Raw genomic sequence first — 27551 nt, forward strand, 5'->3', positions numbered from 1 at the left:
CACTGACCTATTAAAGGATAGATCGTAGTGGGAAGTAATGTGTAAGTATAAAAGTTAAAAGTAAATATGATTAGATGTAGAAACAAAGCTGGATCATTCTTGACACTATAAGAACTAGGTATCTAGTATGAATATCTACATTTGAGTATACTACAGCTCTTAGAACGACCTAGGTGCTGTTTTAGCTACATACAAAAATCCTCAAAAATACAAGGTTCTACATATTGAGAGTCTCAATTATGGTAACTTTCCCTCCTTCATTATCCCAATTCTAACTTATGAGATTTTGTAAATGCCTACAGATTCCTGTGTAAGTAGGGGTGGTAATTCTGACAATCTCTGTGGGTTTTAGGAAACCATTATTCCGTACTGGTCCTGTTGTGATAACAATTCAAATCTGTTATAGATGAACAAACAGAAAATGACAGGTGGAAAGTGACAATGAGTATACATTATGGGAGCCAGTAATAACGCGTCTGTAGGAAGTTGGCTCTGTATATACTATTTCAAAGTAAGGAATAGTGTGCACAGAGTCCAAGGGTTCCCCTTAGAGGTAAGATAGTGGCATAAGTAGATAATTCTAATGCTCTATTTTGTGGTAGTGTGGTTGAGCAGTAGGCTTATCAGAGGGTAGTGCTAAGCATTTGTTGTACACACACAGGCAATAAATGAGGAACACACACTCAAAGACTTACTCCAGGCCAATAGGTTTTTATATTGAAAAATATCTTTTCTTAGTTTATTTTAAGAACCACAGGTTCAAGATTTACAATTAATTCTTTAAATGTAAGGTACTTCACTTAGATACTTTAGGAACCTTGAATGAAAACAATATAATGTACAGTCTTTGTTAAAATGGCAATAAGCTATTTCAACAGTTCCTGGGGGAGGTAAGTAAAGGTTAGATTAGGTGGTAAGTAAAACACTTACACATCTCAGTTCTGGGGCATAGGCAGCCCACCGTTGGGGGTTTAAGGCAACCCCAAAGTTACCACACCAGCAGCTCAGGGCCTGTCAGGTGCAGAGGTCAAAGAGGTGCCCAAAACACATAGGCGCCTATGGAGAACAGGGGTGCTCCGGTTCCAGTCTGCCAGCAGGTAAGTACCTGCGTCCTCGGGAGGGCAGACCAGGGGGGTTTTGTAGAGCACTGGGGGGGGGGGACACAAGTAGGCACACAAAACATACCCTCAGCGGCACAGGGGCGGCTGGGTGCAGTGTGCAAAGCAGGCGTCGGGTTTTGTATAGTTTTTAATGGAGGGACCCGGGGTTACTCTAGCGGTGCAGGCAGGCACGGGGGGCTTCTCGGGACAGCAACCACCTGGACAAGGCAGAGGGTTGCCTGGGGGTCACTCCCGCGTCGAAGTTCGGTTCCTTCAGGTCCTGGGGGCTGCAGGTGCAGTGTTGGTTCCAGGCATCGGGTCCCCTGTTACAGGCAGTCATGGTCAGGGTGTGCCTCTGGATTCTCTCTGCAGGCGTCGCTGTGGGGGCTCAGGGTGGTGTTCTCTGGTTACTCACAGGTTCACAGTCGCCGGGGAGTCCTCCCTGAGGTGTTGGTTTTTTGCAGGTTGAACCGGGGGCATCGGGTGCAGAGTATAGAGTCTCACGCTTCCGGCGGGAAACGTGAAGTCCTTGGAAGTTAATTCTTTGTTGCAAAGAAGTAGCTGGTTTTGAATAGGGCCGCTGTTCATGGGAGTTTCTTGGTCCTGTAGTCCAGGGCAGTCCTCTGAGGCTTCAGAGGTCGCTGGTCCCTGTCGGATGCCTCGCTGGAGCAGGTTTTCGAAGTTGGAGACAGGCCAGTAGAGCTGGGGCCAAATCAGTTGTCGTCTTCCTCCTTCTCTGCAGGCTTGTAGGTCAGCAGTCCTTCTTTCTTCAGGTTGCAGGAATCTGATTTCATGGGATCTAGGGAGCCCCTAAATACTGAATTTAGGGAGTATGTTTAGGTCTGGGAGGGCAGTAGCCAATGACTACGGTCCTTGAGGGTGGCTACACCCTATTTGTGTCTCCTCCCTGTGGGGAGGCGGGCACATCCCTAATCCTATTGTGGGAATCCTCCAATCTCAAGATGGAGGATTTCTCAAAGCAGGGGTCACCTCAGCTCAGGACACCTTAGGGGCTGTCCTGACTGGTGGGTGACTCCTCCTTGTTTTTCTCATTATCTCCTCCAGCATTGCCGCCAAAAGTGGGGGCAGTGGCCGGAGGGGCGGGCATCTCCACTAGCTGGGATGCCCTGGGGCGCTGTAACAAAAGGGGTGAGCCTTTGAGGCTCACCGCCAGGTGTTACAGCTCCTGCAGGGGGAGGTGAGAAGCACCTCCACTCAGTACAGGCTTTGTTCCTGGCCACAGAGTGGCAAAGGCACTCTCCCCATGTGGCCTCCAACATGTCTGGTGTGTGGCAGGCTGGCAGGAACTGGTCAGCCTACACTAGAATTCGGGTAGGTATTCAGGGGCATCTCTAAGATGCCCTCTGGGTGTATTTTACAATAAATTGCACATTGGAATCAGTGTGCATTTATTGTGCTGAGAAGTTTGATACCAAACTTCCCAGATTTCAGTGTAGCCATTATGGAACTGTGGAGTTCGTGTTTGACAAACTCCCAGACCATATACTCTTATGGCTACCCTGCACTTACAATGTCTAAGGGTTTGCTTAGACACTGTAGGGACATAGTGCTCATGCACATATGCCCTCACCTGTGGTATAGAGCACCCTGCCTTAGGGCTGTAAGGCCTGCTAGAGGGGTGACTTACCTATGCCACAGGCAGTGTGAGATTGGCATGGCACTCTGAGGGGAGTGCCATGTCGACTTAGTCATTTTCTCCCCACCAGTACACACAAGCTGTGAAGCAGTGGGGGGGGGGGGGGTCTCTAGGGTGGCATAAGACATGCTGCAGCCCTTGGAGACCTTCCCTGGCATCAGGGCCCTTGGTACCAGGGGTACCAGTTACAAGGGACTTACCTGAGTGCCAGGTTTGTGCCAATTGTGGAGACAAAGGTACAGTTTAGGGAAAGAACACTGGTGCTGGGGACTGGTTAGCAGGGTCCAAGGACACTTTCAAATCATAACTTAGCATCAGCAAAGGCAAACAGTTAGGGGGTAACCATGCCAAGGAGGCATTTTCTTACAGCGTCCAAATCTATCAAGTCTTCAGAGGAGCCAATAATGGCATTCTGCATCTTTGCTGAGACCACATCGAACGTTATAGTTCTATAGTGAAACACATAGAACCTATTTGAGTAAATGGCTGTATTTACCTTTTGATTTTGGATTTATTAATTCTGTAGAGTCATTTGAAATTTATATTGTCTACTACTCTTTGATTTGTACCATTGTTGCTATAGTGTGATGCGTGGCGTTTTCTTGTTTTATTATGTCACACAAGTCTTCATGACCTTTGAGAGGGTTTATTATGGCACAGACTTTATTCATCCACTTGTGTTCTTATTCATTTAGGGTTTGAAGTTGCAGACGTGTGAGCTTTGGTTTCTTGAATGCTCAGTTTGTTCTAATGCCTGTAAGTTGTGGAGGATTATGTGAGTTTGTGTCTGAATTTTTATGGGCTATTATGAGTGGGAAAAAATGAAATGATGGTTGCTTCAAGGAAAGCATCAATCCTTCTTATCCTGACATTTTCTGGTTTGCTGAAAACAATGTTCGGCGCACGTCTTGATATGTGAGGAGATCTGGTGATAGGTTGATGTATTTTGAGGACTACCAGAGCAGTAAACATGCCTAAGAAAGTAGTGGTTGGACTACATCTATCTAGCAGTGATTCACATCCTGATAGTTGCAGCTGTTTGATTTAGTTGGCCGCGGTTGATTTTTATTTGTATTTTTTTTTGTTGATTTTTTTTTTTTTAGTACAATTGCTAGGCCCCCCTTAAGTTTTCCGTTGACCGTTCTCTCTCAGGCTTCTTATCTGGAAGTATTGCCTCCTCAAATACTGGTGTTGTGTTGTCTCCTTGCTGTGTATCATTAATGGTTTTAATCTGTTGTTATTCCAAAGATAATGCATCTATTCTTGCTCATTTATAGGTGAGGATTATGGTTAGTGTAAGATAGTCGTTGGAATAGATTTCAAATCTGAAACGTTCAGAGACAGACCGTGAAATGGGTTTGAGTGAGTGGTGTGTTAGAGTTGGCAACGTGTAAAAGTTGACATTGCATAGCTCACAGTTATAGTGCGATCTCCGAGTCACTTTTCTGGTCAAGAAGGGAGGCTAGGAATTTAGCGATGTTATATAATGTAATATATCTGGCAAATCAGTGTGGTTTGTGCCGATTTTGTGTAGTGGGAGTGTGCCTTTGTGATTTGCTGATCTGAAGCAAGGGTGCAGAGAAATATAGGTTTAAGGAGAGTGAGGTGCAATATTTTCTTTTTGGTTTCCAGGTTTAAGTGTGTTTAAGAGATTGGAAGGGGCTGTTTAATTCACAAAAGCTGCAATGAAAGTCAAAGCATTTGCAAAAGTATTAATAACAACTCACTATTTCTTTTACCTGAAATACCGTTATGACTTTCTGGATCTGCCTGTGCCTTTACCCCATCTCAAAGAGGGTGTATAAGTAAAAGGGAGCAGGTTAATTTCATGTGAGGCACCTTCACAAAAAATCTACTCAGCGTTATATTTCTCTGTGGCATCATTTTTAAGTTTAACTAAAATATCGTGCTTCTTACAGTCGGATCGGGATGTCTGATTTAATCAACCCAATAAACATTTGCCTAGTTAGCAGGCTCAAGCCTTTATGTCCCGGCTAAGGAGTTCTTGTCTTGTCATGGATTATTACTTTTCCTGGGCCAGTATGATAAAACTAGGAAGCTACCAACTATCTCAGAAGCAAAACTCTGTTTTTACTTAGGTGTTCCTTCAATCTACTATGACACTGTACTTGAGTTATACTCTTGCATTTCCCTCTGTGGAAGGTCAAAACTGTCTCATCACCTAAGTGGCCAAACCACATGTACCTTACATTTCACGCATAATATCTTTCTCCAGGAAATATTGGATTTCGTCTTTTAAAAGGTGATCTTCCCTTAAAACCAGGAGATGTGATGCAAAGATTTACTCCTGTGGAAAGGGTTTCCAAGTTCGCCATCATTTGTAATCCACATAAAGTCGGTTCTGTCCTTCTGAGTGGCTCTCGTGAGTTTTCCAGACTATCAACCTTATTGGTATTTCTTTAAAGCCTTTCCTGATTTGCATGTTCTTGATGGTGGGCCCTCCAGGCACAGATCAACCACGGGGACTTTGTCTTCAATATTCATTGTGTTTAAAGAAGGTCTTGTGATGTGATGATCAAGACCTTTTTCATCTTCGTTAATTGGGGACTGCAATGATATTAATCCCTTTTTTTTGCTATCCACAACTGGTGGGTGGAACCTGTAACCAAATAAATAATTCCCCACACTTAGTCTTTTTCTGTTTGTTGTTGTTTTTTTTTTTATAATGAAGATGCATCAGGCAGAGACAAGTTCTTACACAATGGGCTACAATCGTTTATTCCCAGCCTGCTGTTGCCTACTGGAAGCCCTGTTCCTCATTATTGGTTGAACTAGTTTGTCTTCTGTATTAATTATACCAGACTCCAAATGTGCATCTTCTCCACCTTGCTGCCTGCTACGTTTGTAACTTGGTTGCAGCTGCAAAACTGAGCATTCTTTGTCTTACCTACAGTCTTCTGCTACCGCTTACAGCTTCTCCAGCAGAGTTTGTAATTGGTACTACATGATGTTGTGTAACCCACAAATGTTAGCTAGTCTCATCAGGAACTGATTACTCGATCCTCTCTCATCTTCCTCAAGTGTGACCTATGATGACATAGGGACTTGAACAAGGGAAACCAGTATGGACATTCTGATTGTTAATGGCATCATGGAGGGAAGCTTCCATTTAGGACTCTACTAGTGTGATCCCCCATTTTAAGCAAACAGTGGCCTGTTTTCACTATCGGTGAACATAAAGTACTAGAATTTTATTCAGTTACTTTAACGTGCTTGAGGTGACAGTGACATCTGTCCAATCCTGCATCTTCACTATGAACCAGTTTCGACATGGGAAGTACTTCAGTATCAAACACTGGATGGCATCTGTGGATCTCCGTGATGCATATTTTCAAATACAAATAGAGAAAATGCTTCATCAATATTTATAATTTGCCGTTGGAGGATGTCATTATCAATACTAAGGTTTACCATACAGCCTATTCTCTTTTCACAGAAGTTTCAGCAAAGGTCCTCACAGTTGTGATGGCCCGGCTCTCCCTTTCGGGAATTCTCATTTGTCTGGATGGTTAGCTGCTAAAAGTTCAGTTTTCAGAGAACAGTCAAGGGAAACTTAATTCAGACCGGTAGTCTTTAGATTATAGAAACAGTAATAGAGTAATTTGTATGTCTATTGTTTTCACTGCTAGAATACTCTGGCCCTCAGCCCAATCATTTTGCCTTTCTCCATGCCTGAGATACTTGGGCCTACTGACTCAATGTATTCATGTTATCCTTTTGAATCGTTAAAGAAGAGGACTTAAATATTTAAGTCTACTTCTGAATTGGCATTAATCACTGGGGAGACAGTTAGAGGATTTTGATCCCTAATCATGTATTGGAATTTTGGTAATTCAAGAGGTGAATATCTTCAAAAAAATAAATAAATAAGGCTCTCCGTTTTAACTTCCAGTACCTCAGATGGCAATGACCAGAGTATAATTGCAGTCTAACTGGTAACACCTTTCCTACACAGTCAGCTTTACTGGTTCTGAAGAGCACATGACAGACACTTTCACATCAAACTCCTAAACTGCATGTCCATCTTTTTAAGCCTAATACTCTTCCTTCTGTTCAGAGTCACAGTCGTTTAAATATTGACGGACTATACTGGTGAGATGTATAATTTAAATAAGCAGGGATAGACACAGCCTAATTTTCCTTGCTGTTTTTGTTGCTCAGCTAGGGAAAGGGTTCCTGGGAAACAATATCCTTCTCATTGTGGCCCATTTAAATGGGAGGTTGAACGTGGTATCACAAATCTTGAGCAGATTTCATCATGCTCCACATAAATAGAAGCTCAGTCATACAGTGATACTGACCAACTTCAACATTTGAGGGATTTCTAGAACAGACATTTTTGCACCTGAATAACTGTTTCCAGCATTTGTCTTCGGGCTGGTAACAGTCGAAAAAGATTTTGGGAGTCTCTTTTCTCCTGAGATGTTGGGGATGTTTCTTCATGCCTTCCCCTCATTCCCTAGACTCATCAGTAAATTTGAAATTCATGAATTCGAATAATACTGATTGTCATATTTTAGCCTCAGTAATTTAGGTTCTCAGTTCTACTCCTCCTCTTGCTTAACAACCTAAAGCTTGCTTAGATTCCAGGTCTCCTAGTCGAGCAATAGGAGAGCAGCTCCTTTCTGTTGCTGACCTTGAGAGCCTGGTTCCCGAGAAATCAGAATAGGTAAAACCCTGCAATGAAAAAGTGAAGACCATTGGAGTCAGAGGTCCAAGCATTATGCCTGAGCAAGTTGTTCACCGAAGTCCATGCCCACCTACCAACAAATTCATATTTACTTTTTCTCTGAGGTGATGTTTGAAGGGTTGACTTTGCTGAAGCTAAAAGCCATTTCAATTAAATAGTTATTTGTCTGGAACCTTCTTAATTATAATATAGCAATGTGTTTCTTATGGCTATGTCTTCTGGCAAATTCCCCATCTTATGAATACTCCTTTGAGGCTTCAAAGTGGTATAGAAATGTTTTCCCCAGAAGTGACTCTCCGGTGCTTCCAGCTGGTGCCCCTGCAGCTCCAGATATGATCCTGCTTCCAGACAAAATTATATTATGTACCAGGCGGTGCTTTGATGTATTTTCCTGTTTTTCAGTGCAATGTGGAGCTTTCTGTTTGTTTCTCACCTAAAAAGTAGTACTCCACTTTCACCAGTGACTAGGTGAAATGTACCCTCAAAGAGCCTCAGATTTTTAAGTTATGCAGACTGTGCAGCAAAACCGCTGTCCCGTTCAGACCCCCACAAGAACTTTTTGTGGTGTCTGGGATTGGGAAAAGATGCTGCTGCAACTTTTGTGCCTCCATGAACCTGAAGGCCGTCAGGTGATGGGAGGACAAATTATTTTTGGCTAAGGCATGGTTGGAGATTTCCAAGCAGACTCCTTCTAAAGGTAAGCCACCTTTCAGGGAATGTTCTCCTAAGAGAGCTTTCTACAGAAAAACAAAAGTGCTGTCTGCACCAGGCACCTTCTTCCTTGAGGAAGCGGTCCTGTGGGTCTGTTTGGATTTTCAACTCTATTCTCTAACACTGGACTCTTCCTTGGATGTCTGTCATTCCCCACTGCCTAAAAAAATGAGATTTTGAGTGTCTTGGTCTTTTGGCTGACCTCCACACAAGTGGAGGTCAACTGCTGAGCAATGCTGGGTTGTTTTAGGTTGACACACAGCCCTCTGTGCTACTCCACATGAGAGGTGGTGGAGGGGGGGATTGCCTGCCTCTGAATGCTGCACCTACACAGGCTTCAACCCTTGGACCTATGGCAAAATTGAAATTGGCTAGGGTGGCCTTCCGTTCTCTTGTGCTGGATCTGAGAGCAGAAGATGCAGATGCTTAAGCTTACCCTGGCACCAGCCAGGAGGTGAACATGGGTAAACATCCTCTGGGCAGTGTGGAGGTGAAGTCTATTTTTAGAGCTGAACCTTATTGTGAACTTCTCCCCAGGGCCTAAAGGTTTACCTGCATGAAGGAGACTTTCTGTTCCTGTTCACGTGTGTTGGCTATGGAGGATAAGTACTGTAGAGGGGTTGAGTAGATAGTCATGACTCAAAAGCAGATTACTTACTGTCACCTTAAAATACTAATGCTATCCTCTACCTGGGCTTACAAATGCCGGTGGCCTGCATACTTCACCAGAAGACAGTTTCTACCTCTCGTGCCCTGCCTCAACGTTTATGATAGTTATTTGAAAGGCGCAAAGTTGTTGGAATTGATATTTGTAGCATGTGTTTGCTGCAGATACACATGCTATGCACACTCCTGCATCTAGTGTTGGGCCCAGACTTTGCAACTTGTTCTTCTCGAGCAAGTCTTTTATGGTTGACCTTGTGCATTGTTGTATCTCCTCCTCCTCAAAGCACTGCGCATGTTCATCAGTTCCTTTGTTAGATTATTTTTTTCTGCCATCGGGTGCAAGCGAACAGATTCAGCAAATCGAAGATCCGCGACCGAGAACAGCCTACAGTTCCTGCAAATGTTTGAACCATTGAAATTTTGAAGCAAAGCAATAGACTTCCACATCGCCGCCTTCCACAAGAATGTTCATCTCTGGGTAATGGAGGCTAAAAAAGACAGCTTATTCAAGAGGTGCCCTCAGTTTAGGGTGAAATACACCTACTCAGACATCCACGAAGTCTGCAACCGGATTCTGTCGCCGGAGCACAAGGAGCAGTACAGCGCTGCATGTAACTTGTTTAAAAATAAGAAGTGCTGCGAAACAGACGAGATCAGAGACTAGCACATAATATGGAGATGACGACAAAGGCTAAGTTCTCCCAAGAAGAAGAGCACTGCGAGGCTGTGCTGGACACCACAGTAACAAGCGGAAAGGGACATGTCATCGCCAGGCCGCACTATTTCGTCTCTGGTGGCTCTAGCCAAGGGAAAATGCTTGATTTGCATGTCAAAGCATCATGGAACCTGAACCAGGGTCGAGCCCAGGATGAATACCACTTCAGGGGTCATGAGTACAATTAACTCACCCCATGCCAAAAAGATCATACAGAATACTCCCTCTCCATGCCAAGGTGTGTGCCACAGCCCTCAAGCTCAAAGCCGACACTGGGAGCGTGCCTCAGAGCTGAGACGGGGCGAGAACATTCTCGATCCTGATCAGGCAACAAGGCCCATAAGGGAAGGATGGAGCTGGTATCGGGTCAACATCAGTACCAAAGCAACCATCGGCATTGAGCCACCCATCTGCATCTACCAAAAACCCACACCAGACTTTGGCTCCGGACAGGCGTTGGATCTGAAAACACACTCTAGGTTGAGCCATCTGGAGTCAAAAAGCGCATCAATCCACAACAAAGCTTAAACATCACAGTCATTCTTCGATGCCAAAGAAGACCTTGGCGTCACCACCCCAAAAGGCAAAAACACCATCCTCTGCAAAACCATTCCCAGAGAAACAGGTAAAATCACATCACAAGCCTGTAATGGAAAAGTAAGACGAAAAAGTATTTGAGGGCCTTCATGAACTCATGAAAAAGAAGCATCATAAGTAGGCATCCAAAAGCAAGCACAAGATTTGGACATGCCAAAGACACTACCAAAAAAGGTTGCTTTTGAACATAGGGCCGCAAGTCTGATCACATAGTCAACTGTCCTCACCATATACAGGATCACTATCACCTCCCCATGAGGTAGAGGGCAGAGATAGATCTGAACATGAGGCTCGTTACTATGATTCACAAGTAGGTACAGCACATAGCCGTGACCAACAGGATAATTATGATGTGGTCCTTCAAGACACTGACATTGAACTCCCTGACCCAACTAAAGCATCTCCACCGGATGAGACCTCTTCGTATCATAGTGTGATTCAAAGAGCAGATGCATATGACAAACTGCCAATGCACACCACTGAAGATGAAACATACTTTTCACTATTGGAAACACTTTTATAGGACTGAGAGAATGGTCCAGTACCTACCACTTATAGGATCCATGCTTGAAGTCTCAACAGACATTTTTAAGAACCCAGTAAAATCAAGAGTTATTACACCCAGGATTGAGAGAAAATACAGGCCCTCACCTTTGGACCCTCTTTACATCAAAGGGCACCCTGCTACAGCATGTGAAAGAGCTGTGTCATAGAGTTCAGGGGAAGCACCACATCCTGACAAGGAGAGTAAGCGTATTGACGCCACAGGGAAGAGAGTGGCCCAGAACATGTCTATCACTGGCGGATAGCAAACTCCAGGAGGGTCTCCTATCCTGGTATAATAGAGCAACATGCAATGAGATGGAAGAGCTATTACAAAACCTCCCAGACCAATATAAAAAGAAAGGGGAAGAACAAAATGCGGAATTGAGGCAAATCTCTAACGCAAGAATTAAGTGTGCACTGGATAGCGCAGACACAGCTGTAAGAGGAATTCGTTTTTCTATAATGTTACGTCACCATGCATGGCTTCGCATATTCAGTTTCAAGCCGTCAAGTTCAGCAACATAGGCTGAATATTCCATTTGATGGCGAACATCTCTTTGGGCCTGAGGTAGACACACAACTCGAAAAGATCAAGAAGGACACAGAGACTGCCAGGTCAGAGGGTGCCCTACAGACAAGCACTCTACAGCATCAGCCCTTTCTGAGGTTCCAAGGCAGAGGAGCCTCAAAGAGTAACAGACAGGATACCCCAAGTTATCAACAGCAGCAACATAAATACCACCAGCGATCTGGCGGTAGTTACTACATAAGTGTGTTTAAATCCAGAGGGAAATGGGGAGCCTCTACATCAAACAGTGACTTGCTGACCATTCCCCCGATCACACATCACCTGACTGGGGAAGGTTACAACAGTTCCATCAGTTGTGGCCACAAATCACATTGACCAATTGGTGTTAGGCATAGTGAAACAGGGATATTGTCTCAAACTCAAAACACAACCATAGTATAGCTCACCAAAGAAACACACCCTCATTCCACATCTGTACCTACTGAAGGAAGAAGTAAAATAATTATTACAAAAATGGGCCATAAAACCTGTCCCATTTAAACATCAAGGAAAAGGAGTATACTCCCATTACTTCTTAATAATAAGAACAGATGAAACCTTGTGTTGCATATTGGACTTAAACCCACTAAATCACTACATGCTATCCACACACTTCCACATGGTGACACTACAGGATGTAATAACACTACTACAGGAAGGCGACTTCATGACCGCACTAGATCTTAAGGAATCATACTTTCAAATACCAGTCCATCCTGTGCATTGCCTGTACGTACAGTTTGTGGTAAGTAGACGTCATCATCAGTTCAAAGTACTACCATTTGGTGTCATCACAGCCCCATGAGTGTTCACCAAATGCTTAGCTCTATTAGCAGCAAGCCTAGGAAGGGAAAAGATGCATGCGTTTCCATATCTGGACGATTGGTTGATCAAGGGTTCCAGCAAACAAAAATGTTTTCAAGACACTCAAAACACTATCAACCGGCTAGAGAGAAAGTGATTTCTAATAAATGCGACCAAATCCCATGTACAACCGCTCCAGATACAACCTTACCTTGGAGCCGTACTCAGTTCAATCACAGCAAAAGCTTATCCCAGTCCACAGAGAGTCCTCAATCTCCAGAACATAGCCTCTCTTTTTCAGGTACATCGTCCCCTATCAGTTAAAATGGTGATGCATCTCCTACGGATGGTGACATCTTGCATATCAGTAGTACCACATGCAAGACAACACATAAGACCCCCCCAAGAGTGCTTAGCATCACAGTGGTCACAAGCAGGAAGGAACATGGAAGTTCTAGTGTTGGTTTCACACATGGTCTAACAGGCACTACAGTGGTGGAACACAGAAAACACACAGAAGAGAAGAGACTTCTAAGACCCAATCTCTCAAGTGACATTAACAACAAAAGCATCACTCATAGGTTGGGGTGTTCACATGGAAGCCTTTACAGTACAGGGTCACTGGTCTGTAAAAAATACATTTTCCTATCAATGTGCTGGAGCCAAAAGCCATACAATTAACTCTGTAAGCATTCCTACCCAACATAACAGAGAGGAATGTCCTTCTGTCCACAGGCAATATGATTGACATGTATTACATTCAGAAACAAGGAGGGACCTATTTGTTACAGCTATTTCAACTAGCACAAATCATCTCGAAATGGGCCATCAAGTACAGCATCCTCCTACTGGCACAGAACATACCAGAGGTGGACAACTTCCTAGCGGACCTTCTGAGCAGGACTCAACAACAAGTCCATGAGTGGGAAATTCACAGTCAAATCCTACAAACACACTTCCAACAGTGAGTGACTCCTACAATAGATCTGTTAGCCCCTGTAGAAAACACAAAATGCTGACACTTCGCATCCAGGCACCCACACCCATAATCCAAGGGCAATGCACCATGGATGAGCAGGTCAGATATTTTTCCACCTCTCCCACTCATTTCTTTACGTGGTCATGAAACTCAGACAGACTTCACTAGCTATGGTACTCATAGCCCCATCATGGGCAAGTCAACCATGGTACACAACTCTGTTGGAACGCTCCCTTGTACATCATGAGAAACGTCCCAACATTCCAGAGCTAATGACTCACAGTGGGGCAGAGTCAGGCACCCCAATGTAGCACAACTCAGTCTAATCATCTGGCTCCTGGGGTCTTAGAATTCAGGTACCTACTATTAGCCCAAAAATGTATGAACATTCCAAAAAATAGCCAGAAGACCAACTACAAGGGTGTGTTATGCAGCAAAATGGAAGCGTTTTGTACATTACTGCGCTCTAGAGAACATAAAACCTCCCTCACCTTCTGAACAGCAAAAAGTATGTTACTTGTTACAACTTCAGAAAGCATATTTTACATACACATCTATAGGATTGCATTTAGCTGCACTTGGTGCATACCTACAAAACAGGAAACATCAATCTCTTTTTCATATACCTGTCATTAAAGCATTCATGGAAGGACTTAAAAGACTGCTTACATCTCCTTATTCTAGCATGGAATTTAAACAGTGTACTAAAATGGTTGATGTCCACACTGTTTAAACCGATGCAGAAATGCCAAATACAATTTCAAACATGAAAAGTCTCATTCCTTGTTGCCATTGCATAACTCAGAAGAGTCAGCGAAATACATGCTCTCACAATTGAGGAACAATCTTTTCAAGTATTCCAAGACAAAATTAGACTATGCACATACCCAAACATTTTTGCCAAAAGTCCTTTACCCTATCCATTTAAATCAGACACTAGACTTACCAGTCTTCTTTCCTAATCCAGCAACAATGGCTGAAAGGGCATTACATACACTGGTTGTAAAACGTGCCCTTATATTCTATGTGGAAAGGACAAAGGCATTAAGAAAAAATGCAACAACTTTTTTTTAGCTTTTTCTAACCCAAGAGAAGGGGATCACATCTCAAAAGCAGGAATTGCTAGATGGATAGTAAAATGTATACAAGTTTGTTACATTAAAGCAAAAAGAACATTACCAACAATACCAAGAAAGAATGCCGCATTAATGGCTTTCTTAAGGAACATCCCACTAACAGACATTTAGAAAGCGGCATCATGGACAAATCCACACACTTTTATAATACAGTATTGTGTGGATGTACGCACCAGACAACAAGCTCTGATAGGACAGGCGGTTTAGCGCACATTATTTCAGGCAAATGCTCCATCTGATACCTAAGCCACTGCAAAAGAAGTACTGCTTTACAGTCTATGCATAGCATGTGTATCCGCAGCCAGCACATGCTATGATTAGAGTACGTTACGTACCCTGTAAGCATCTATTTGTAGTCCTTCAGATTCACAAGCACACTCCATCCTCCTCCATGTATTTGATGGAGACACATAGACATTCCAGCATGCCCAACAGCAAACTCTGGCTTACTAGGCTATATCTGCCCTTCCTATATGGCAGGAAAAAACTTTATCATCTAACAAAGGAACCGTTGAACATGTGCAGTGCCTCAAGGAGGAGATACAACACACGACTTCAACCATAAATTACTTACTCGAGGAAAAACAAGTTGCAAAGTGCAGGCACAAAGCTAGATGGCGGGGCTAGCATGTTATTCTGCAGCACTACATACTACAAATAGATGGTTACAGGGTAAGTAACATACTCCTTACTGTCGGAGGAAGTAAAATCTAACAATCTGATGGAAAATATGCATCCTTTTACTCTTTATTGAAGCCCTTATGGACCCTGAAATAGTTGCATGGGCGATACCCTTTTCTGTCTGTTACTCGTCCAGCTTTCTTTCCTCCTCCGGTTCCAGACAAGGAGGAGAAAGGTCTGCTTTGGCTGGATCTAAAGCTTGCTGAGTTGAATTGCACCTGTTGCATGTAATAGCATAGTGATGGCCAACTCTTTGTGGGCTTCATTGGAGCTATAAAGAGCCAGGTGATCAGAGGATTCATCATTTCACATTGTGATCCTTTGTACCAATATCTACTATGCCCTTGTCATGATCCTCTGAGGACATTCATTCTCATTCCACCAGAGCCGGTGCTGCATGAAAGGCTCTTTCTAGAGGCTTCCAGGAGCTGACATCTGATGGACAGCTACGTGGTCATACTTATGTACTTTTGTATAGCATTACCCTCTCACATTTCCAGCATGCATGGAGGGGTACATTTCCTGAATTGTGTTGTGTGACTTCCTTAGTTAACCACACTACTCAGTCTCACTGTGTTAGGACGCCTCGTGAGATGAGGTGTCAGGGGAGATGTATCCAACTGTCAAAAGAAAACACTACTTACCTTCTTTAACAAGATTTCTGTTGGCTACATAACCTTCCAGCAATTACCTCACTCCTTGCTTCCCCAGTTACCTAATGCAGTGGTTAATAAGAGCTCAAGGTGTACAAGCATGTTATATGCTCTATTTTGTGGTTGGTTTTGCATTCTGTCCCTTTCCACATGCAAAGGTAGGGCTGATAAATACCATGTACCTACATATGTATGCAGCTTTGCACCTCATGCGATTTGGTGACATTAGGTTTGCAAGCAGAATCGTGGCAGGGGCCATGTAGTGTCACTTGGTGACACAGGAGAGACCTGGTTAGGGAAATGTTTTTCAGACCAGTTTTAAATCTGGAATGAGTGTTCAGAAAGTGATGAACCTATGGGACAATTATGTATACACCAAAATATTGTTAACAAAGGTAAATAATCTCTCATTAGTTTTCATAGAAAAGATCAGCTTTTGGTCTTGGTTGACCAGATCAGAGTTGTTCCAGCAGTGGTGAATGCTGAGACCTAAAATGCAGATTTTTGGGAAGTAGGACAGTTCTGTTCCTTTGAATGCTGTTAGACAGCAACTGTTCTGTGTTTTTATAGAAGGCTAATAATGTTCAAATGTATTTTACTTGGTAACTTAATGCATGCAAAAACAATGGAGGTAGATGGCTCTAAATTTCATTTGTGCTGTGGTCCTGTTTAGATCATTGGCCCCTTGGAAGATGGTGAAATATTTAACCAGGATGACTTCCATCTTTTGGAGAGTCTCATATTGAAGACATCAGGAAAGAAAATCAAAGAACAGATTCAACAACTGGGTGTGGAGGAAGATCAGTAAGTTAAAACACATTGAGTAAAGGTCTGTGTGAACACTTTGAGGAACAGTGGGTTTAACCCTTTAACTTGCATTTCAAACCCACAAGAGGTTGGAAATTTGAGCATAACAGTGAACTTCAGGTGAAGCTTGTATAGTGTCTCACAGAGTTCCCTTGCCCTCAGACTTCATAATATAACATTGAAGAGCCTGCAGAATGAATAGTATATCAAAAACAATTATATTCCTTTACATTACCTAAAAAGGGCTGAACAGGGTTATTCCCTTTCATGGTATCAGAAGTGTCTCTTTTGAAAATAATGACATCCTAAGCAGTAGAGTAGTTGGTAAATCTGTGCACATTGGATTGAAAAATGTATTAATCTTTGTGATAGTTCATGACATTGTACTAATCTCTAAATAGTCCAAATGAAGCACACATTGAAATATTAGGATACGGATGAAACTGTGATGACAAATTGCCCCTTAAAAAAGTAGCAACTAGACTTTCCTTTTCTCATCTCTCATAGCGTAAGTGACTTGGTGATGAAAGTAGATGCTCTTTTGTCTGCTCAGCCTAAAGGAGAAGCAAGAATAGAGTACCAGTACCTAGAAGATAGACACAGGTATGGGTTATTTTTATAATTTGTTGTCATTATATATATATATATATTCTGTTTGTTTGCAGTAGTACAATTGAATCTATTCCTCCTTAGTTTCTGTGTATGACATTGCCCATTTTATTCTGGCACAGTACTCCTGTACTGGATCATTCAGGGTTCACAGTTATTCCAGGTTGTCAGGCTCTGCGCATTAAAAGGCATTAAAAGGCATACATTTAGTACCCCATGTCTAGCCTTTTCCCTCTTTGTTTCTGTCTGCACAGCAGCCAATTTTGGTGAATGTCTTCAGAACTTCACTCCATACCTCAGGTTTTCTATCCTGTGTTCTGATAGGGAATATTGTAAATACGTTCTGCTGTTACTCCAGTATTGGAACTTTCATAGATTCACATGCTTGAATCATTCCCCGTCATCGAGATGGGAGTCCCCGGTACCTTAGAAAAGATAATGTCTCCATAGACATAATAATAATAAAGGCTTACTGACCTTCTCCTAAGTAATCTATCCAAGTCATTATGTAAAAAAGGACTAAACTCTAGAGTCCACCAATCAGATGATCCCACTCTCTAGAACCAACCTGAGAGCCAGTACCTCAGATTTTCTACCGCACGTCTAGCTAGGGAGTCTCCACTGAGCTCTGCTCACTTTTTTTGCAGTTTGGAATATATTTTACCACTACAACGTACGGTCTTATTTGTCCTAGAGTGTTTTTTCACACTTGAAACACCTCCGGACTGACATTATCTTTCTACTGTCTGACAAAGAGAGAAAAGGTCTCTTCAGAGCCTGCATTACACGTGGGAAGAAAATACTTAATTCTGAGGATCCACATAGAGACTGTATATATTCCCTCTATCCTGATCATTCTGCTGAAGAATGTAAGGTATGTCGTACCTTTTTTTGTCTTACTCTGAATGATAGTGAGGGAAGACTGCTCATATGGCTGCAAAAGCTTAAAACAAACAAAAAAAAACCTTGTCTCAGATTCAAAGAGTGCTGAATATTTCTGGTCTTCCAAAAAGTCTCAGAAAAGACAAAGATCACCTCGTTCTGGAAAGGGTTCAGAACAGCCCTCTAAAGCTTTTAAAAATACCTCACAGTGGTCTGGTAAAGGCTGAGCCTATCAACATCCCCTCATGAAAGGAAGTCTTCCTCATCAAAATAGAGGTTTACATTTTTTCTCTTTGTATTTTAACCAGATGCAACTTTTGAGGAGCTAGCTATTTGTAGCACGGTAAAAGGGGAAAACCTCTTATTACCTATATTTACTATCAACTTCATTTAATACATTTTAATATAAACTTCATTGCAATCAAGGCTATGCCTTGTGATAAGGATAAACAGTTACTATTTAGCCTTGTAAGACTCGGGGGCTAAACACAGATTTTTGCAAATGGACCCAACTTAAACAATAATAGCTTGCAACTCAACCTTGTTCCCCATGACTGTAACATCTGCCAGGCCCTTTCAGCTAGTACCATAAAGTATGTAGAAAAGTGGTTAGATACTGCCCTCATGGAGGCTGTTTCATCAGGGAACAAGTATGTTCAAACTGCTGCTCATACTTCAACATCTGTGAATGTAAACACACTGATGTTGTATAGTTAAAAGACAAAAAAGTATGATTTTCTTGACTGGCTCAGGCTTCTTCATGGAAAACGTGCCTTTCCCTGTTGACTAATTCTCCTATAGTCAATGACTGAAAGAAAACCACAACAGAGTCTAAAACAGAGCTGTCCTTGCACACAAGGAAGCCTTCTCCATCAACAACAGCCTTATTGATGACCGATTTATCCTATAGTGACTTATGGCTGCAGATTACTTACCTTTGAATATACACCTCATCTGACACTGGCCTGGTTTTCCCTCCTACTGTGGTTATGGAGGAGGGAACCAAATTTGCAATGGGAGTGTGCAGGGCAGCTGAGACCCTGGACCTTAACCTGCCCTCAGAGGCAGTCAGGACTAACGTCTTGACAGGTGCTTCTGCCGGGAGTCACCCCGTCAGAACCCCCTACTCCCATTCAATGAAGCCCTTGTGGACTTCCTACTTGGGACTTGTCCAAGCCCTGCACAGGGGTTCTTGTGAATAGGACGATTGCCTGCTGAAAGTGCCTCAGTTGTGGGCATCCCAGTTTCCTTACCCAGCAACCCACCCCAGATAGCATGGTGGTCCAAGCCTCATATCCCTCATACACCCTGGTTTGTTCCCTACCACCCTACAGGATAGGGAATCCAAGAGCCTACAGACCTTTGGCAAGAGCATGTTCTCTTCCACCAGCCTAACACTGCGATTGGAGAACCCCAATCCACCTTTATTGGCTATGGAATGGGTCTCCAACTGTGCCCATACCCTCTCAGCCACTTTGGCCAGCAGGCTGACCAGCCTTTTCATAGCACAGGTTGTGAATCTCAAAGAGCATGTGAGACAAGCTTTCAGGTCAGACCACCATACCCCTCACAACCCTACCATCTCGTCCCTGGCAGCTGAGGCCTCCAAGCCACTTTATACTGCCCACAGATACTCATGGACAGCCAATGGGAGGCAGGATATACAATTACCTTTCCCTTTGGTGGTCAATAACATCAGGCATTTAGTTCTACAGATAGTTCAAATGGGCTACTCCCTCCCCTTTGTGATACCTCCTCCACCTATGCCACTCACTTGTGATTGGCTGATGGAGGACTATCCCGCCTTCCTCTGTCAAGAAGTGCAGGCTCTCTTGGCCAAGAAAACCATTGAGAGGGTGCCTGCATCAGAAGTAGGTCTTGGTTGCTATTCCCGCTACTTTCAGCTGCCAAAGGAGGACGGAGGACTTTGCCCTTTCCTAGATCTGCACCTTCTCAACTTCACCTTGAAGAAGTAATAATTTAAAATGATCGCGCTCACTCCGGTTTTGTCTGCCCTAGATCTGGGAGACTGCATGGTAGCATTGGACTTGCACAGTGCTTATTTCCATATCCCCATCCTGCCGACTACCTTGATGACTAGTTGTTGAAGGCAGTCATCACACACCTTCAGACAACAGTGAGCCCCCTGCCCTCACTGAAGTTCACTATCAAAATGCCGAAGTCACACCTGACTCCCTCTCAGATGATTCCTTTCATCTGAGTTTTTCTGGATACAGTGCAGTCCTGGGCCTGTCCTCACGAGCATGAGATTAGGGCTATGGTAAAGACATTTCAGCCTCGATCCTGCCTTTCGATGAGACTGACTCTCAGGCTATTGGGTCTGATTGCTTCCTGCTGGTGACACATGTCCGCTGGCATATGCGGGGTCTGCAGTGGGACCTGAAAGCCCAGTGGGCACAGCATCTCTCCAACATTGTCCAGATTGCGGAGGGAACTGCAGAATTCCTGCAGCGGTGGCTAATGAACCACAAATGGGTCAGGGGCAGACCCCTCTCCCTTCTTCAGCCAGAGTTGACTGTAGTGATAGATGTCATTTCTGGGCTTTGTGGCCTTCTGGGAGAGGCTGCGATCAGAGGACTGTGATCTCCGGTGGAATTCCAGCTTTACATAAACCTGTTGGAGGTTTAGGCGATGTGTTCATGGACAACACCACCTCCATGTGATACTGCAACAAATAGGGTGAGGTTGTTGAACCTTTGTCAAGACGCTCTGCTCCTCTGGACATGACTGGATCATATGTGCATTTTAACTGGTGGCACAGCATCTGACGGGTTCTCTGAATGCCAGTGCAGACAAATTCGACCAAAGACACCTTGCGGATCACAACAGGCATTTCCACCCAGAGGCTGTGCAAGAGCTCTTTCAGCAGTAGGGTGAACCTTGGTTAGATCTGTTCACCACTGCTGAGAACACAAATTATCAGCAGTTCTGCTCGCTGAAGTTTCTAAGGTGACTGTTGCTCGGAGACTCTTTGTCTTGAGTGGAACTCTTGCCTCCTGTATGCCTTTCCACCAGTACCACTCCTGCCCAGAGTTCTCAAGAAGATCATGCACACTGGGCCCAAGTCATCCTTATGGCTCTGGATTGGGCACATAGTCTGGTATCCCGAGCTGTTGAGCATCTCCATACATCCTTCAGCCAGGCTGCCACTTCGGGAGGATCTTCTGTCACAGCAACAAGGCAGGATTCTGCACACCCCACCTACATGCATAGACACTGAATGGTGACAGTTGACAGCTTTTGACCTTCCTCCCAAAGTCTGTGATGTTATGCTGGCAACCAGGTATTTCCCCCCTCCCCCTACCAAATCAGTATACACCTACCACTGGTAAAAATTTGTTTCAGTGGTGTGCTCCCTGCATCATTGACACCCCTATCTGCACCTTTCTCATAAATTATTTTGTTTGCATTATGCTTTCGGAAGAGTAAAGGGCTATCTTTCTGCCATTTCTGCAGTTGCTGGACCAACCTCTTTGAGTCACCTGTTGTGGCTAGGTTCCTTAAAGGCCAGCAACATATGTTCCACGTATGCCCTTTGTCATGCCTCAGTGGGACCTAAACCTGTTACTCACCTCTTTTATGTGTGTACCATTCAAGCCTCTGCACAATAGCCTTCTTAAGCTATTGACCATCAAAGCTGCCTTTTTTATGTAGGCGCTTTCTGGGCATCCTCCTAATCCTACCTCTTACCCAGACAAGCTGGTTCTTCAGACTTGTGCCTCCTTCCTTCCAAATGTTGTGACTTCATTCAGTGTAGGCCAGAGCATCACCCTTTTTTTTTGCTTGCCCTCATTCCTCCAAAGAAGAGGTGGAACTCCACCACCTGGACCCAAAAGGAGTGCTGTTGACCAAACAAGAGGGTTCTGGGTGGACGATCAGCTCATTGTGGGCTATGTGGGAGCCAAAAAGGGAAAGCTGTACAGAATCGTCTTGTGATGGATTGTCCTTGCAGTAAGCTGTGCTAGCATTGGTGAAGAAATAGCTCCCTGAGGGCTTATGGGCTCACGCTACCATATCCAAAGTTGTGACCACTGTGTTCGCATGCAGTGTTCCACACCTGCACACATTCTCAAAACATTACGTTCGATGGCATCTGTTGCTGCAGATACACATGTTGTGCACAGTCCGCCATCTGGTGTTGGGTCGGAGTGTTACAAGTTGTTTTTCTTCGAAGAAGTCTTTCGAGTCACGAGACCGAGGGACTCCTCCTCTTTGCTTCCATTGCGCATGGGCGTTGGCTCCATCTTAGATTGTTTTTTTTCCGCCCTCGGGTTCGGACGTGTTCCTTTTCGCTCCGGGTTTCGGGACGGAAAGATAGTCAAAACTTCGAAAAACTATGTCAGTATTGTTTCGCTCGGGATCGGGATAGTTAGAATCGACACCGAATCGTGAAGAGCTCCGGTAGCCCTTCGGGGTAATTTCGATCCCCCGTCGGGGCCTGGTCGGCCCGACCGCGTGTAACATCGACACCGATGGAACGGACCCCGTTCCGATTCTGTCCTAAATGCCACAATAAATATCCATATACGGACCAACATTTGGTCTGTAACTTGTGCCTGTCACCCGAGCACAAAGAAGAAACTTGTGAGGCCTGTCGTGCGTTCCGGTCCCGAAAAACGCTCCGTGACCGTCGAGCCAGAAGATTACAGATGGCGTCCACGCCGACAGAACACCGAGAGTTCGAGGAACAAGGAGAAGAGGAGGAAGCCTTCTCCATCCATGAATCGGACTCGGATGAATTCGACGTCGATGAAACTGTGAGTAAGACGTCGAAAAGCACACAGCACAAGAAAACAGACAAGGCCCAGGGGATGCCACTGCCAACTGGCCATGGCTCAACCCATAAAGGTGACCGTCCATCGGCACCGAAAAAGGCCGAACTGGTGCCCAGAACGTCCGACTCGGGTCGAGACACAGGCACGCAACATTCTCGGGACCGAGAAAGTGTTGCCGAAAAAGATCGACGCCGAGAAAGCGGAGCCGACGCTGCTCGACGCAGAGACAGCGGCACCGAGGATGATCGACGCCGAGAAGGCTCGAATCTGAAAAAGAAGAGATTCGCCTTGGAGCCGAAAACAAAAAAAGACACAGTTTCGGTGCCAAAACAACCAGCAACCGAACCCACTACCGGCTCATATTCAGAGGACAATCATTGTCCTCTCAAATGCGTAAACACAGGTTTGAAGAGGAGTTACAGACTACTGATGTAGACCATACACAAAAGAGGATCTTCATCCAGAGTGGAACAGGGAAGATTAGCACTCTTCCACCAATCAGGAGAAAAAGGAGACTAGAGTTCCAAACTAAACAACTAACACCACAAGCAAAGGTGGCAAAGAAAGCAACTCCGCCACCCTCTCCTCCACCTGTAACTCAGATATCACCGGCACAAACTCCGTCACATTCACCGGCTCACACCACCATGAGCCAAGATGACCAAGATGCTTGGGACCTATACGACGCCCCAGTGTCGGACAATAGTCCAGAGTCATACCCTACCAAGCCCTCACCACCTGAGGACAGCACAGCGTATGCGCAGGTGGTAGCTAGGGCAGCAGAATTCCACAACGTGTCGTTACACACAGAACCTGTCGAGGATGACTTCCTTTTAAACACCCTCTCCTCCACCCATAGCAACTACCAAAGCCTGCCTATGCTTCCAGGAATGCTAAGGCACGCGAAGCAAATCTTCAAAGACCCTGTCAACAGTAGAGCGATCACTCCGAGGGTTGAGAAAAAATATAAAGCACCTCCCACAGACCCTGCTTTTATCACCTCTCAACTGCCACCAGACTCAGTCGTGGTAGGAGCAGCTCGCAAAAGAGCCAATTCACACACATCGGGCGATGCACCACCCCCGGATAAGGAAAGCCGAAAATTCGACGCAGCTGGGAAAAGAGTCGCTGTACAAGCTGCAAGCCAGTGGTGCATCGCAAACTCTCAGGCGCTCCTAGCGCGTTATGACAGAGCCTATTGGGACGAGATGCAGCATCTCATCGAGCATCTACCCAAAGATTTTCAAAAGCGGGCAAAACATCTGGTTGAGGAGGGACAAAACATCTCCAATAACCAAATACGCTCCTCTATGGATGCAGCGGACACAGCTGCAAGGACAATAAACACTGCAGTAACCATCAGAAGGCACGCATGGTTACGCACGTCTGGCTTTAAACCAGAAATACAGCAAGCAGTACTCAATATGCCGTTCAACGAACAACAATTGTTCGGACCAGAGGTTGACACGGCGATTGAGAAGCTGAAAAAGGACACTGACACAGCCAAGGCCATGGGCGCGCTCTACTCCCCGCAAAGCAGAGGCACTTTCGGCACCTTCCGTAAAACAACCTTCAGAGGGGGGTTTCGGGGTCAGGCCACACAAGCCAGCACCTCACAATCAACACCGTCTACCTACCAGGGACAGTACCAGAGGGGAGGTTTTCGGGGCCAGTACAGAGGGGGACAATTCCCGAGAAACCGGGGAAAATTTCAAAGCCCCAAAACCCCAACAACCAAACAGTGACTTACAAGTCACTCAACCCCTCCACATAACACCAGTGGGGGGAAGACTAAGTCAGTTTTATCAATCGTGGGTGGATATAACAACAGACACTTGGGTCTTAGCAATTATTCAACATGGTTATTGCATAGAATTTCTACAGATCCCTCCAAATATCCCACCAAAAACACAAAAAATGTCAAAACAGCATTTAGACCTCCTAGAAATAGAAGTTCAAGCACTACTGCAAAAAGAAGCAATAGAACTGGTACCATGTACAGAAATAAACACAGGAGTCTATTCACTGTACTTTCTAATACCCAAAAAAGAAAAAACACTGAGGCCAATCTTAGATCTCAGAATACTAAACACCTACATCAAATCAGACCACTTTCACATGGTCACGCTACAGGAGGTGTTACCACTGCTAAAGCAACAAGATTACATGACAACCTTAGATCTCAAAGACGCGTATTTCCACATACCGATACACCCTTCGCACAGGAAATACCTAAGGTTTGTATTCAAGGGAATACACTATCAATTCAAAGTCTTACCGTTCGGTATAACGACCGCACCAAGAGTATTTACCAAATGCCTAGCAGTAGTAGCCGCACACATCAGAAGGCAGCAAATACACGTATTCCCGTATCTAGACGATTGGCTAATCAAGACCAACTCGCTAACAAAGTGTTCACAACACACAGAGTATGTCATACAAACCCTCTACAAACTCGGGTTCTCCCTCAACTACAAAAAATCACACATTGTGCCATGCAAAGTACAGCACTACTTAGGAGCGGTAATCAACACAACAAAAGGATTAGCCACTCCGAGTCCACAAAGGGTTCAAAATTTTCACAAGGTCATGCAGGCCATGTATCCAACACTAAAAATACAGGCAAAAGTGGTTTTAAAACTCCTAGGCATGATGTCCTCATGCATAGCCATTGTCCCAAACGCAAGACTGCACATGAGGCCCTTACAACAGTGCCTAGCATCACAATGGTCACATGCACAGGGTCACCTTCTAGATCTGGTGTTGATAGACCGCCAAACATACATCTCGCTTCTATGGTGGAACAGTACAAATTTAAACAAAGGGCGGCCGTTCCAAGACCCAGTGCCACAATACGTAATAACAACAGATGCTTCCATGACAGGGTGGGGAGCACACCTCGATCACCACAGCATCCAAGGACAATGGGACGTACATCAAACAAAACTGCATATAAATCACCTCGAATTACTAGCAGTATTCCTGGCGCTAAAAGTATTTCAACCCATCATAACCCACAAATACGTTCTTGTCAAAACAGACAACATGACAACAATGTATTACCTAAACAAGCAAGGGGGAACACACTCGACACAGCTATGTCTCCTAGCACAAAAGATATGGCAATGGGCAATTCACAACCACATTCGCCTAATAGCACAGTTTATTCCAGGGATCCAAAATCAACTAGCAGACAATCTCTCTCGAGATCACCAACAGGTCCACGAATGGGAGATTCACCCCCAAATCCTAAACACTTACTTCAAACTTTGGGGTACACCGCAAATAGACCTATTTGCAACAAAGAGAATGCAAAATGCCAAAACTTCGCATCCAGGTACCCACACAGACAGTCTCAAGGCAATGCCCTATGGATGAACTGGTCAGGGAAATTTGCATACGCTTTTCCCCCTCTCCCTCTCCTTCCATATCTGGTAAACAAATTGAGTCAAAACAAACTCAAGCTCATATTGATAGCACCAACATGGGCAAGACAACCTTGGTACACAACACTACTAGACCTGTCAGTAGTACCACACGTCAAGTTACCCAACAGGCCAGATCTGTTAACACAACACAAACAGAAGATCAGGCATCCAAACCCAGCATCGCTCAATCTAGCAATCTGGCTCCTGAAATCCTAGAATTCGGACATTTAAACCTCACTCAAGAATGTATGGAAGTCATAAAACAAGCTAGAAGACCATCCACTAGACACTGCTATGCAAGCAAATGGAAAAGGTTTGTTTGCTACTTCCATAATAATCAAGTTCATCCATTACACGCATCCCCAAAAGATGTAGTGGGATACTTACTACACTTACAAAAGTCAAATCTAGCCTTCTCTTCCATTAAAATACACCTTGCAGCAATATCTGCATACCTGCAGATTACCCATTCAACTTCACTGTTTAGGATACCCGTCATTAAAGCATTTATGGAGGGCCTAAGAAGAATAATACCACCAAGAACACCACCTGTTCCTTCATGGAACCTTAACATCGTCTTGACAAGACTCATGGGACCACCTTTTGAACCCATGCATTCTTGCGAAATACAATTCTTAGCCTGGAAAGTTGCATTTCTCATTGCCATCACATCTCTAAGAAGAGTAAGTGAAATTCAGGCGTTTACAATACAAGAACCTTTTATCCAAATACACAAAAATAAGGTTGTACTATGAACCAATCCTAAATTCCTACCAAAGGTTATTTCACCGTTCCACTTAAATCAAACGGTAGAGTTACCAGTGTTCTTCCCACAGCCAGACTCAGTAGCTGAAAGGGCACTACATACATTAGATGTCAAAAGAGCACTAATGTACTACATCGACAGAACAAAGGAGGTTAGGAAAACAAAACAACTGTTTATTGCATTTCAAAAACCTCATACAGGAAACCCAATATCAAAACAAGGTATAGCCAGATGGATAGTTAAGTGCATCCAAACCTGCTATCTTAAAGCAAAGAGACAACTGCCCATTACACCAAGGGCACACTCAACCAGAAAAAAAGGCGCTACCATGGCATTCCTAGGAAATATTCCAATGCACGAAATATGTAAGGCAGCCACATGGTCCACGCCTCACACATTTACTAAACACTACTGTGTAGACGTGCTATCTGCACAACAAGCCACAGTAGGTCAAGCCATACTGAGAACTTTGTTTCAGACTACTTCCACTCCTACAGGCTGAGCCACCGCTTTTGGGGAGATAACTGCTTACTAGTCTATGCACAACATGTGTATCTGCAGCAACAGATGCCATCGAACTGAAAATGTCACTTACCCAGTGTACATCTGTTCGTGGCATTGGTCGCTGCAGATTCACATGTGCCCACCCGCCTCCCCGGGAGCCTGTAGCCGTTGGAAGTTATCTTCAACATTTGTACATTTGTATATATATATTATTTAACCTTAATTTGTACATACT

The 27551-nt window shown here is 44.2% G+C and overlaps 1 protein-coding gene across 3 annotated transcripts in view; it reads left to right on the forward strand.

Moving 5' to 3' along the window:
- Window positions 1-27551, forward strand: part of UGGT1 (UDP-glucose glycoprotein glucosyltransferase 1) — a 1185714-nt gene that overhangs the window by 669810 nt on the left and 488353 nt on the right. For all 3 annotated transcript variants that reach the window (XM_069213734.1, XM_069213736.1, XM_069213735.1), the window contains 2 exons: window positions 16198-16328; window positions 16839-16934. In XM_069213734.1, the coding sequence (XP_069069835.1) occupies window positions 16198-16328; window positions 16839-16934 (227 nt within the window). The remainder of the gene's footprint in view (window positions 1-16197; window positions 16329-16838; window positions 16935-27551) is intronic.

The sequence above is a fragment of the Pleurodeles waltl genome, chromosome 11, assembly GCF_031143425.1.
Source record: "Pleurodeles waltl isolate 20211129_DDA chromosome 11, aPleWal1.hap1.20221129, whole genome shotgun sequence".
Taxonomy (NCBI): Eukaryota; Metazoa; Chordata; class Amphibia; order Caudata; family Salamandridae; genus Pleurodeles; species Pleurodeles waltl.